This window comes from Atractosteus spatula, chromosome 11 (assembly GCF_055471065.1).
Source record: "Atractosteus spatula isolate fAtrSpa1 chromosome 11, fAtrSpa1.hap1, whole genome shotgun sequence".
Lineage (NCBI taxonomy): Eukaryota > Metazoa > Chordata > Actinopteri > Semionotiformes > Lepisosteidae > Atractosteus > Atractosteus spatula.
In genome coordinates this window covers 2,366,163-2,380,221 of record NC_142716.1, presented here as the reverse complement: position 1 = coordinate 2,380,221, position 14,059 = coordinate 2,366,163, and the positions used below count along the sequence as shown (strand labels likewise).

Below are 14,059 nucleotides of genomic sequence, written 5' to 3'. Positions count from 1 at the left end.
GATTTTTTTTCCCTTAATAATAAAAACCTTCATTTAAAAACTGCATTTTGTGTTTACTTGTGTTATCTTTGTCTAATATTTCAATTTGTTTGATGATCTGAAACATTTCAGTGTGACAAACATGCAAAAAAATAAGAAATCAGGAAGGGGGCAAACACTTTTTCACACCACTGTATATTTTCAACCTAAAAAGAATCTAAAAACTGTTAAAATTCCTCTCGTCATTCGGCCAGCTGTGAAATGGATTTTAACCTTCATAAATCAGCAGCAAAGAAACATAGCCGCAAAGCCACCATGCCTCCTATCAGCTTCCTGTGCTCACCTTCTTGTCTTGGATTTGGATGATCAGGAATTTCTGCCGAGGGGCGGGTACTTTCCCGGACAGCTCACTCTGCTCCACAGCCTCAAACCTCTGGAATCCTCTGGGAGCTGGAGGAGAGAGACAGCAGTCAGAGGGCGGAAGACAGCTCGTACTCTTCATAATGCCAGCTCTTCCTCGAATTACCAGTTCAGTGCAATGAATCCTTCTAAATAGGCATGTTCCCATAAGTAATGTTATAATGATGTAAAACCACTCAAAATACTAGAAACTAGTAGACGGAAGAAACAGAAATGCAGAACTGCAGGTTTTAATTATGACCGCCTGTAAATGTTGTTGTACGGCAAGGAATACCTTTTAAGGAAGCATTCCTGCAATACATCCCCACTTTATTTTACTTTTTATAAAGTCACTGGGGTTAAGACTGGACGCCTATCTTGTCTTTTGCCAAAGTTAGGGCTTGACGGCACATCACCTTCTCAATCTTCATAGTTTTATTTGATAGTTTCTTTTACAGAACTGCAGTACTTTAAAAAACGTGCAGCAGTCCGAAGACACTGCAGACCAATCAGCAGCAGTTCCGGGACGTCCGCTGCCTTAATGCAGGATTCGGGTCTCCCACACAACATTAGGCCAGAATCTGGGCTTCTTCCAGGGAAAATCCTCATTTCCTGTTGTGTGAAATGGTTTCAACACTTATTTTCCTCCCAGGGGGTCGGTCTGAATCTAAAGAATACACTCTCTGACTTTAGGGTGATCATTTCATATAGGTCGCCTGGCTGAAATGTACATTTAAAATAAAAAGGAGATATCATCTGCTTTACAATACTGCCTATCTGCGTTTAACAGCAAACTCATTGGTGTATTGTTCTTTTTTTAACTATTATGCACACAGATTTTGCTGCACAGACAGGTTTACCGCTGTATCACCAGATACTGGATTACAAAGATCGGAAGGATTTAGATGGATGGAATAATAGATCATTAAAGGATAAATTACAATTACATTCTGAAAATAACACAACCAAAATATCAAATTAATTCAACTATCTCAGTGAGCTGCTTCTTGGCAAAAAAAAAACATGGGTACAGTACGATCTTGGACAAACGCTCACTCGCAACCCCTTGTATAAAAACAAAATCCTCCTGTTCTCCACATTAAGGCAATTAAAGGCATTTCCCCTTAGTTTACATTTTTGTCTCCTGCCTATTGGGTTGACTCCTCCAATACCTTTAAGGATTTCGGTCTCCTCCCAGACCTCTTCACACAAGACCAGATTTGTTTTCCCTGTCAGTAGGGCGCTGGGCCCAGAGTGTATCTGCACTGATTCCAGGAATATCATTTTTGTAATGTGGCCAGAATTTGCACATTATGCTAGATAAGGCCTTACTAGTGCATCATACAATTTTAACATAACATCCCTTGAATTAAAGTTTACACTTTTAACTATATATCCTAACATTTTGTTTGCCTTTTTTTTTTTTGCTTTCCCACATTCCCTTGAAGATGTGCGATTCCTTCAGGGAAAATCCCCTCTTCCTGTTCTTTGCTATCTTATATTTTATCATTTATGTTTCTCCTACCAACATTTAGTGCTCTGCAATTGTCTGCATTATATACCATTGGTCACATGTTTGCAAAATCTTAAAATTTGTCATTCTGGAGTTTCTTCAGTTTCAACAGTGTTCGCTAATCATCTTATCTTAGCATCTGTAAACGTTACTAGTTTACTAACTATACAAAAATCTAGATCAAGGAAGCACATTAAGAGCAGCAGTGGTCCTCATACAGTCCCCTGTGGTACTTCACTAATCAATCCCTTGATCTATACACTCCATTTTCTGTCCACTCAGCAGTTCTCAAGTCAAACACGTGTATTTTCTTGAATTTCTACTAGCTGCAATTTGTGCATTTATCTTTTATAAGTAACTTTATCAAAAGGCTTCTGAAAATCTAAAAACACCATATCATACACTCTGTTTGTATCCATTATTGATGTTACTTGCTGAAAGATCTGAATCGCAAGAAGATATGCAATGGGAATCCTACATTTTTAAAACCATGCTGTCTGTCCCGTAGAATCACATACAGATGACTGTCAAGTTTTGCATCCCTAACACCACATGTGATAAAAGTAAGACTTATAGGTCTGGAATTACTTTGTTTAGATATGGTTCCTTTATATGGGTGGACACTAGATTACCAATTTTCCAGTAAATTGGTAGTCACAGCCTATGAATAACATCATTTGTTTTCTTAAGTCTAGAGTGCCACCAATAAGTAGTATCTGGAGAATTATCTAGTGTTTCTGATATCTCCTTAATAAGATAAGGACAATTCAATTCACTGACAGCATATGGTGTTGTGACAAACTAGGTGTTATACAATTCTCATACAATGCGCAAATAATATAGTTTATAAAATACTCCAAAAAAAATGGCTTCAAATAATAAAAAGATTGTCTTCGCTCTGTCAGTGACTGGTGCGCAAGGTACACTCAGACTGAAAATGCATGAATTAAATGCAAACGATCTCATCTCACATTTGGAGTTTCAACATTCATATTAAGAGATAAACCTAACGTTAGAAAGTCTCTACTGTACCTCTGGTCTCCAACCTTCTTGAATCACCCATCTATCTCCTCTCTGTTGTGCATGTAATGCATCTCTGTCAAAGCGGAATAACGGGGGGGGGGGGGGCAGATTTTTTGCAGTGAAACAACCATGCAAGAGCACTGCTCAGCCGGCTGTCCCAATTCCCTCCGGCTGCCGGCTGGGAAAGCCGACAGTTTCCCTTTTCCCAACTTGTGTGGGCACCCAGCGACTCCCATTCAGAGCCCAGCCTTCACTGAAATGGAGACTGTTGGACCTCAACCCACACCTAGAGCTCCACAGTATTCTGATCTGAACGCGACTCAATGCTGCCTTTTCAGCCCCGGCAAGCCCTAATCCTGAAATGTCACTCTACAAGCTTGTGTTTATTACAGATAAGGCAAAACCTGGAAAGTCTGTTAGAAAATGCAACAACAGACGATGATGAGGATGGTGATTTCTGTATTAAAAAAACTGGAAGAATATTTCCATGAATTTCTGACACTTGCAACTGTATTTTTTTTAGACACCTTTTGCAGAGAAACCCTATCATGCCTTGTTTGTTTATGCAACGGTTTTGATGTCTAAAATAATGAGATATTAAGGATTTAAACAAAAACTCTATAATGTCCTTTAATTCTCTGCCTGAGTGTGCACATCATTTTCCTTTTGAATGTAACCACAAGAGCTGCAAGGGGAGAGGATCATTTTTTTTCAAAGAGAGCTGAAGGCAGAAATGGAAGCAGAGATCAGCTGTGCTTAAAACACACAGAAAGGATGAAACAATGAGCTAATACTGTGTTGTGCCACAGAGAGGAAATAAAGACTAGCAAAAACTAAACATCTCATGCAACTGTCACCTTTTTAACATTACAATGACTGACAGTTTTGCTCAGACTTCACATTCTCTAAAAATAAATGACATGATTTTCCCTTTTTTTCTAAATTGGGAAATGTGATCGTCAGGAAAATAACAACACAGCCTCTCCCCACTGGTATATACTGAAAAGCACACAATTAAAATAAAAAGCAACATCCGTATACACTGAAAAATTAAAAATAAGCAAACAAAAAGGGTTTAAGAAGTTTAGAGAAATCACAAGAAAAGAGGATTAGCTTGCAGCAGACAGGTCAAATTCAGCGAAGCACAAAAGTATGTTACTGGAGAATAAGTAACATAGGAGCAGCTACAGTATATCACCCTGCAACTCACAACTGGCGACCCAGTGGAGCTCAGCAGGTATGAGCCGGGTCAGGACCTGGAGGGGAGACTCCTGGGAAAAACTAAGGTTGCAGCTGGAAGAGGTGTCAGTGGGGCCAGTAGGGGGCGCTCACCCTGTGGTCTACGTGGATCCTAATGCCCCAGTATAGTGACAGAGACACTATATTGTAAAAAGGCGCCATCCTTCTGATGAGATGTAAAACTGAAGTCCTGAGTGTCTGTGGTCATTAAAAATCCCAGGGCGTTTCTTGTAAAGAGTAGGGGTGTTACCCCGGCATCCTGGCCAAATTACCCCTGGCCTTGGCCTCCTAATAATCTGGCCTCCTAATAATCTCAATCTCTGATCTGGCTTCATCACTCTGCTCTCCTCCCCACTGAGAGTTGGTGTGTGGGGAGAGGACTGGTGCATCATCCAGTGGCAGGCAATGGAGGGGAGTCCCCATTACCTGTAAAGCGCTTTGACTGGAGTTATTATTATTAAGTATACACTATGCAAAGTATAGCACAGCACGCAGACCATGAGCAGAAGGATGCGTGTGCCGCCGCCTGCTGCCGGTTCTGAGCTCTGGGCTTCTGAAGCGGACAGGGGCAGAGCCGCACGCTGCTGGCGACAGAACCCACCTTGATCCGCGCTCCAGTGCCACTGCTGGAAGTTGCGCCCGATGAGGATGACGTGCCTGGCTGTTGCAGGAGGGGTGCTGGGCTGATGGCTGAGTGACAGGGGCACAAACGACACGCCCCGAGGACAGCTGGGAAACCAAGACAGCACAGGAAGCTGGCGTGAGTGAAGAACATACCTCTGCCATTCTTTATGAGCTCCAAAGACTTCTGACAGGAATAGGAAAACAACAGCACCACCTATCGTACAGACTAATGTCTATGAAGACCTGAACTGTAATGAGCCAGAAAAACACATCTCGAAGGACAGTGTTTAGTCAAATTTGTACGGGCAAAATTCTTCATTACAATTTATTGAACAAATTACCATGTGAAAATTCTGTGAGGCCATTCCTTCTGTGCCCCTCTTTAAAAGCAACGCTTACTGTTATTCTTAGTTACTTTGGAGATCTGATATGTGAAAGAAGCAGTCAGCTTGTTCTTTTGCTGCAGTCGCCAGACTGCACTGGCCTCACAGTGGTACAGGCTTCAGAAAGGATCTCATTAACAGGGCACATATGCAGTATATGGAAGAGATTAAACACACAGTTCAAACCCAATCCACCCCCCATCAGCCTCCCGTATGATAAGGAATGAATCATCATGCAGCTCTGAGCTGCAATAAGCAGCACACAAAGTGTGACACCCAGGAGCCTTTATCCCAGCTCAGTGTGCTTCAAGATGTACCAATTACGGTTTTCAAATCCAGATTACCTCTTCTGCTTGCTCAGAGCTGAGCCTCCTCCTGTGCAGAGTGAAACTGACAGAAGGACTCAATCCCCTGCACTAAACTGCACATATCAGCGCGCGCCAGAGCACAACGCGCCTGGTCGCCGTCAGAGACACTGCGACCTGAACACCCTCCCGCTCGGTTGCTCCAAGACTGCACAGCACTTAGCAAACAGAATCCTAACAGAGAAGCGAAACATTAACTCCCACGGGGGAATTCTAAGATATCCTTAATGGGTTTCTGTTTAATAGTTGAAGGAAAGAGACTTTAACAGCAAAGTGGAGAGAGCACATCGCGCAATACTGTAATTATTCTCATGTAAAAATATCTTGATGTATTTTATATATTTCTTTTTGATTCCTGAACTTCGTTTAAGGAGGCTGCACGCGCAGGATGGCGCACTGTGAAGTAATCGGCCGAGAGAGAGGACAACAGAGCGACACACCTGACTCTCTCGAACACCTTCACCGTAGTGTCACTGGCCAAAGAGCTGACCAGGTTGACAACCTCTGTCAGGATGGAGGGCAGCAGGAAGTGGGAGGTGATCTCGGCTGAGCAGTGCTGGATGGAAGGGCACCCTGTCAGTGGGAGCAACAGGACAAAATGAGAGACGCTTTCAGACAGAAGAGACAACACTCTTGCATAAAGTTTCCATTTAGTTTCTGCATGTGAAAACGGAAAGCAAGAAAAAATGCATTGCAGCTCCACCCTCTTCAGATATATAAATCTGCCGCCTACAGAATATGTCAATATTTTATAATATGTCTTTGTTGTAAATGTCTGTAATATGTCTGTAGATTTTATTTTACTTCTATTTTTGTTTTGTTTCATGTAAATATCATTACTTTCATTTGCTTTGGCAACACTGATTGTACCCATCGGTCATGCTAATAAAGCACCTTGAATTGAATTGAATATATAAATCTGGGATATATAGCGGTGAGTGCTGTGCTGTGGTATAAGAAGACTAAGCCTACTTTTGCAGAAGAAAGCATCTCCCGCAAGCAGCAATAAATTAACCTTGATGAAGCAGAGACATCAGGTAGATGGGGAACTTGGGGTAATGCAAGTCTCATGCTCTCATGCTCAAATGCTCTGCAGGTGGCTGTGAAGCATTTACCTAGTTTTGCCATGAAGGTGACCCACTGCTGGCAGGTGTCCTGGAACAGGGGGTGCAGGGTGCCCACATCTCCCTCCTGCAGCTGCGTTACGTACTTTCTGCAAGACCAAACGGAGATCCGTGACAACCCCCAGCGTGTGGTCCTCAGTGGGAGCATCATCTGGACTTTTAGTCACTGCTGTGGCTCAAAGATTACATTGATCTTCTGTTTGCTTTGGTTATTTTGCGTTGCAGTGCTCGGCCAGGGCACTTGGGTCCTCTGATGGGACAAAAGGCACAGGTCATATCGAACTGTCTTAAAAGCTTTTACGAGCGGTTCTAGTGACTTCTCTTGGCCTTCAGCGGTTCTGAACCCCAGGCCGTCCAACGAATTTCCAAATACGAGATGTTACTCGAGGAAGAATGACATCTCGCCCCGTCAAAACAAATACGTTCTCAGTCTGCAATATGTAAAAGAGGTGCGCAATAAAAATGATAAATTCCCATAAAGAGGAAAAACAAGACACAGAGAAAGCAGGTTTGTATTCATGTTCTTAAACTATGCCTTGTGGGCATTTTAGATTTTCCAAAGGGTATTTTTCTCAGCATTGATGGACACATTACAGCTGCATAACTCAGAAATAAAAAAAAAAACAGGCCATTACCGCAAATATTATTACAGAGCAGAATTGCATTCTGACAAACAATGCTGCCTGTGTAATGTCTGGGGCCATGCTCATGAAGCATCCTTAAAACCTGAAATGAGTTATTCAAAACAACAGGAACATCCTAAAGTTTTGCCTACACATTTTTCTACAGAACAGCCTTAAAATGTGCCGTCCCTCCACTGCTGTCCCTTTCCCAATGTTTATTTTCGTGGAGCTGGCTGCTTGCCTCTGCGCTTGCTCCAGCTCGGCGGCGGCGGCCCTCTCCGCGTTCCAGGGTGGCTTCACGTTCTCCGTCTTGTGCCTCCGGCGTGCCGCCCGGCTGTCTTCCCCTCGCTCGTGCACGATGTCGTCCGTCGTCTTGGGGCTGCCCAGCTCCGAGGGGTCCGGCTTGCTCTGCGGGACAAAGGCGGGGGCACAGCCAGTCACTGCCCTGTCAGCTCCTCGGGGTCCCCCCCCCTCCACCCCATCAAAAGCAACGGAGATGCGCGGGAAAAATCAGAACTCAACTCCAGCCCAGACCTCAGTGCAACAGACGAGTCATCTGCTCTAAGGAATTCCAATAATTCCTAAAAGGGACTGAACAGCGACAGGGTGCACAACAGATGCTAAGGGAATAGAAAGGGAAAAAAAGTGGCCCCACAAACAGAGCGTCTCGGAGACTCACCAGGATTTCCCAGAAGCTCCGGCGCGGAGTCTTGCTGGTGGGCGTGGTGGACTCAGGCGTGCTGGTACCGGGGCTGGGACTGGTGCTGGATGCTGGGATTAAGGTAATGGGACTGGGACTGGTCCTGCTGCTGCCAGAGCCGGCAGCCTGCCTGGGTGAGGAGTTGCTCTCTGGATGCTGCTGGTGTAGATGGCCTGCAGGAAGCAGGCATGAAGAGGAGAGCGCTGGACTGTTGCTCAGAGGGGTCCAACAGGCTTTATCAACAGCTTGGGGAGATCTGTTTCAAAGCCTATGTATTTTGTATAGATTACATTTTGCAAAGCAACCCAGTTCCGCAAAGTTGTGCCCTGCCAGCCTGCATTCCTACTGTTAGCATTACTAAGCGGTGCAGTATACAACATATAAATATATATAATACACAGTATGCAGACCTGGCACGTAACTGGACACAAGGTCATTTACTGGACAAACAATTAATTAATTTGAAAAAAATGCTTTTTAAAAAAAAGGTGCCATCGTATTTGCATGCTTCACAGTCACACAGAAAACAAAACAAAGATTATACACATAGTTACGACATTCCATCCTCTGCATGTTACGCAGCGTGGGTTAGGCGTGAAGCAGCCCCACACACAGCGCCCTCACCGTTCGTGCAGTCCCTGGGGCCTGGAGCTGCCAGCGGGCAGAACGGCTCCACACACAGGGCGTGGGGCAGCACCCTGAACTCCATGATGACGTCACAGAGGGCGTGGCGCAGGGCGCCGCGCAGCTTGTCGGTGAGCTGGAGGGGGCTGACGTTCCCCTGCTCCCAGATATCGAATCTCACTCGCGTCTGTGTGCCTTCCAGGGGAGCAAGTCAAAAGGGAGACGGCATGTTAGGATACGTTGTCAAAAACATCAAACTTAACTCAAGGGCTGTGTGTAGCACACTGCTAAGGCCTCAGTTAGAATACAGCGCACAATTTTGGTCGCTGTGGTATAGAAAAGACATTGTCCTGGAATCGGTCCCGAGAGGAGCAGACAGGGCTTAAGGGAAAGCCCTGCGCTGACAGGCAGAAGCAACTGAACGTCTGTAATCCAGAACAGAGAAGACTTTGAGGGGACCTAATATAAGTATTCAAAATCAAAATCCTCGGAGGCAATAACCAAGGCAACCCAGTGAAAACCACATGGAAGTATATTTAAAACAGAGCAGGAGGCACTTATTTACCCAAAGGGCTGTGGGTGTGTGGAACAAGTCACCTGGCCATGTGGGTGATTTGATACCCTGGCTTCTTTCAAGAAACAGCTGGGTGAGATACTTGGATTGATTAACTACTAACTAATTAATGGCTTAGATGGGTCTAATACCCTGTTGTTTCTAACGCTTTTTATGGCCAAAACAAACCTTGAACATGTCATATGAAACCCTATACACAGCAACCATGACTAACTGCATACAACAGCACTACTGGGGCAATTCTTCTGTACCCAAAAGCTGTACCCGTATGGACAGGAATTCCGTTTTTTTTTTCATAATACTAGATAAAGTATTTTTATTATCCGTACACTTTATCCCTCTTGTCAAAATAAATTCCTTATTATAAATGAGCTAATTGTTTTTTTTTTTTAACATGCGATTACTGCTATGCATCACTGTTAGGTAAAACCATTTTAAAAACAGCATTAACTAATACACCTTTAATTAAAACATGCCACAGATAAAACACTGACTATACGCAGACAGTGGAAATTGATGGGCCCTAATAATAACCATAAAAACACAGTCACACCCGGAGTCAGGAATGGTGACGGTGACAGGGTGTTTGTTTGATGGATTGTAATTAGCACCACATCCTGCTAAAAATACATGCAGGGACAAATAATGTCAGAAACAGAATGATCGCTCCTAATTGCTGTATTTAATGGGTGACTGAGGCAACACTCAGGTGATTTAGCATGCTTTTCATCAGGATCCTGACTCTAATGGGTTCACTTTCCAATCAAATGATATGATGTAAATTGCACTCCAACACACGCGAGCAGCGTGCACGCCCATTCCTCTACCTTTCTCCAGGCTGTCCGGATCCACCTGGCCGACTGTGGTGAGGGATTCGAACTGGTCCTGCTGCAGGGGGATAGCGGCGCAGTCTGCCCTGGGCGGCTCGGCGCACTCCATCGCCGACACCTGCAGGGGGCAGCCTTGAGCGTCGACGAAGGACAGCGCTATACAGGCTATCCCTAGAGGAGAGAGAGAGCGAGGCAGAGCCAGCGAGAGGATTGTCAGAGAACGCAGGAAGGACGTGTGATGGTGATATTTTTTATGCCTACTAGGGTCTTTTTTTCTCATATAAACTGCTTGGAATTCTTGGAAAATGGCTCAAATCCACCTATCACTACCAGCAACCACATGTATTTCCCCGGTGCTCATCACAGAAGAGCTGACCTTGCATTTAAAAATAAAAATAGTCTTCAGACGTCTTGCTGTAAAAGTCCTTTGCTTTCCACAGTTTTCCCAGGTCTGTATCATTATTATTGAAGTCTTATACAATGTAGTTCCATTTTTCAAAACTACTTTAAAAATGCAGATGAAAATGATAGTTATTTCAGAAGTTTATTTCACATCAAACATCGTCCTTTAGTGTAAAAATTACTTTTTATTTTTGTTCATTCCAGTAATAATTAACATTAAACTCCTGAAGTCTTAACAATCCTGTTATTGAAGTGAAAACAGAATTAAGTAACGACAGATACCAGCCCTATTTCGCACCTGGTAAAAATAGATTGATTTTATTTTTATGTTCACTCACTGCATTTCTGAACACCAGCAGCCACTTAGTCAATATTATCTTCAGGACTGATCTGTATATTTGCAGTCAGCATAAAATTGTGGTCAATTATCTCAGAACAATTAAAAAACGCATTAAAATCTACACATGGGGGCAATGTTTTTAAGACAGTTTGTTCTTTTCCATTGCCAAGACTGTCTCAGTGGGTTTACTGAATAATTGGCATGTACACCTTCAAATACTCGCAATGTAAATAGATAAAATATTTCAATACATAAGTTAAGCCTGGCAGGTTAAGAGTTCTTTTTCTCGGTTCTTTCAGAAAAGATAAATCTTGTCCACCTCTACATCCCACACTTCAGCAACCACCTTAGACATTTTAGTTAAATAGATTAATAACAAATCAGAAAGCCCTTATTTGCCTAAATTCCACTATAGGCATTAATGTGCAACGTTAACCAACAGATGGATTGCACGGTAGTTGATGAATGCCGGTGTCTGAATAAAAAATGTGAAGGGGTTTTTAAAGTTTAAAAAAAGATCATCTCGCAACATAACCTAAAATAAATCAGTAGGGCAGCTATGCTGGCAGCTTCACCATGCAGCTGCAAACTCTCACACTGCTAGGCGGCGTATTTGTATTTCATGATGTCAGAACAGAAATGTTCTTCTTCAAAGCCGCAAAATCAGGCAAGACTAGGCTTCAGTGTATTCACAAACCCAAAGTGGACTCTGGGTTTTTCTGGTGAAACCGTCACCCATTATAAAGAGCTTTGTTAGTCAAGACCCCCTTTAAGGCTTGAAGGGCTGACTGGGCCCTGACCTCAGGTGAGCTCCTGATAGCTGGATTCTCTAGGTGGCTTATTCCAACAACCTGTTCAGGTCTGTTGAGCGTGTCAGCCAGTGCAATGGGCTCTGTGATTATGGGAACTGGCCCCAGTGGTGCACATCAGGGAAGGTAGCTTAAGTTCTGATGGTGTTCAATTTCCAGACAATAGCCTCAGTCATCCAGTGAGAAACATAGTAAGCAAAACCCCCTTCCACATCCAGGTCCATCTGCACCTCCTTCAGGAAAGCTGCTGACAGACACCACGGCGTACATAACCATAGGATGTTGTAGGGCAACATTCACACGGGACTTTAATAGAAATTATTTTTCCCTTGCAGATACTTATTTTTTTATTGATGCTCTAAGTACCATAACTCATTTTAAAAGACGTGCAAGCCTTTTTGCCTCACAGACATGGCTCCCAGGTCTTCACGGTTAAGTACCACTACCCCGTGCTCGACAACCATGTTGACGGAGGGACTCAGTGAGGACGTTTGAGCAGGCAGCTGCAACAGTGCGCAGGCTGCGAGCGAACAAGCAGAGGTTATGTCCAAGCTGAAAACACATGTTGGTGATCGTCTTCAGGCTAGTTTGTCTCTTAGTTTTTCAGCTGGGAAATAATTTCTGCTTTTTCCTGACTTAAGAGTGTATAAGTTGCTTCAATTCCATCATATTTTTAAATGTTTTCCTAAATGTTGCCCTAGTAACTTAAAAACATGTTATTTTCGCAATTATACTCATCGCTTTGTATTCTTCAATTGCCCATTACATTACAAAAAAAAATCAAATCAGTTGGTCAGCATGCACCTGAAAAATGTTTGACCCCATGCAAAGTAAAAAGACATACAAACAAAACTCAGCTCCTGGGTCTCATTGACTTTAAACAGCAACATAAGTGAACTGAAATAAAAACCATAGTGATAATAAAACAAGCAAATGAAGAGAAAGGAAGAAGCCCACTTCACAAGCTGAGCAAAGAACCAAAAATAACCAAGAAATCAGGCACACAAAGCCCCAGGAAGGGAGTCAGTCTGAAGGGGGAAATTACAAGCGATACCTTGGAACTGGGAGGGTGGGAAGAGATGTTGTACGAGCTCCGACATGGTACCTATGTCAACAAAAGAACATCCACAAGGCAGCTAAGCACCAGGTGCCAAAGAGTTACAACTGCATGCAGGTTATCAACAATGGATGTCACACATTTATGTGAAACACAGAGGGATGAGAAGGACTGAAACAAACAACTACATCTGAAATACAGCCCAGGCCTGAAGACATTCTTTAGAGTCAGAAATATATTACTTTGAAGACAGAACAGTTCAATCTGAACTGGAGCTAGAGTTATCCATTTTTTCCCTTTTATAGGGCACACTGAGGTCAAGGCAAGAGCTCGGCATTCCACTTCTGGACTCTGGCGCATTAACAGAAAAAAACATTGACCATTCTACAAGCACAAGAAGGCGCCACCCCCTCTCGCGGTCTTCAGGCTTATGACGTTTTGCACCATCTTTCAATGACACACAATCATCTCAAAATGTATTGATTTCTTTCAACACTGCATGTCCAGCCACAATTCAGGACTGGAGACTCAAAGACTGAGCTTCTTCGGTTCCGTCCTGACTCCACGCAGACCGACCATAAAGCAGCTTGTACTGCAATGAGAAACAGAACTGTAGCCCCTTCACCTGGAAGTGGGTGTGTTTGTTTTTCAGCAGCCCTACAGATTCTGGAACCGTAAACACAGTGGCTGGAAATCTTTCAGTGAAGTGAGGTCCTTCCATCCATTTTCTAACCGCTTCACCCAATACAGGGCGAAGGGGGAGCCCGAGCCTATCCCAGCAAGCAACGGGCACAGGGCAGGATACACCCTGGATGGGATGCCAGTCCATCACAGGGCACTTTCTGCTGACCACCAATAATGTATCCAGTAGTCACTTTTATAATAACTCCTTTTAACTCCAAAGGCGTGGCACATCTATTCAGAAATTAAGATTTTAAAACAGAGAGGGCCAAGACCAAGAGCTATGCTGGGAGATAAACATGAAATAAAGGAGAAAAGCATGCTTTTCTTTTCACAGGAACTGGACACAAAGCCATAGCAAATCTAGATTACAAGGTACTGACCATATCCAACAAAAAGTCATCTGAACTCCAAAAGAACAGCTAACTGGGAAGACAAGTGAACTGGGAGACTTCCACATCTTAATCCTTGCCACCCATTGGAATTGAATTTAAAACAATCTAACTGCAGGTGCCTTTAGCTGACATTTGACTGAGCTAAAGATGAGGAAGTAAAACATTTTTTTTCCCCTTACAGGACGAATGCACCCCTTGGGGAACGCGTCTCAACTGCTAAACAAACAGACAAAGGGTTAGAGATCACTAGCGTGACTCCAACAGCAAGCTAAAACTGGATGAAACACCACAATCAATCCCTTCTAAGCACAGTGCCGCTATTGTACCATGAAGACTCCACTCTGGCACTCATGGGCACATTTCAGCAAGCAAGGA

General features: G+C 43.5%; 1 protein-coding gene across 3 annotated transcripts in view; it reads right to left on the bottom strand.

The window, feature by feature from the left end:
• Positions 1 to 14,059, bottom strand: part of szt2 (SZT2 subunit of KICSTOR complex) — an 85,315-nt gene that overhangs the window by 27,439 nt on the left and 43,817 nt on the right. For all 3 annotated transcript variants that reach the window (XM_088927296.1, XM_088927297.1, XM_088927294.1), the window contains exons 51-58: positions 9,998 to 10,171; positions 8,597 to 8,791; positions 7,952 to 8,145; positions 7,514 to 7,680; positions 6,641 to 6,738; positions 5,966 to 6,098; positions 4,755 to 4,882; positions 323 to 429 (exon numbers count right to left, since the gene is read on the bottom strand). In XM_088927296.1, coding sequence (XP_088783422.1) covers positions 323 to 429; positions 4,755 to 4,882; positions 5,966 to 6,098; positions 6,641 to 6,738; positions 7,514 to 7,680; positions 7,952 to 8,145; positions 8,597 to 8,791; positions 9,998 to 10,171 — 1,196 coding nt within the window. The remainder of the gene's footprint in view (positions 1 to 322; positions 430 to 4,754; positions 4,883 to 5,965; positions 6,099 to 6,640; positions 6,739 to 7,513; positions 7,681 to 7,951; positions 8,146 to 8,596; positions 8,792 to 9,997; positions 10,172 to 14,059) is intronic.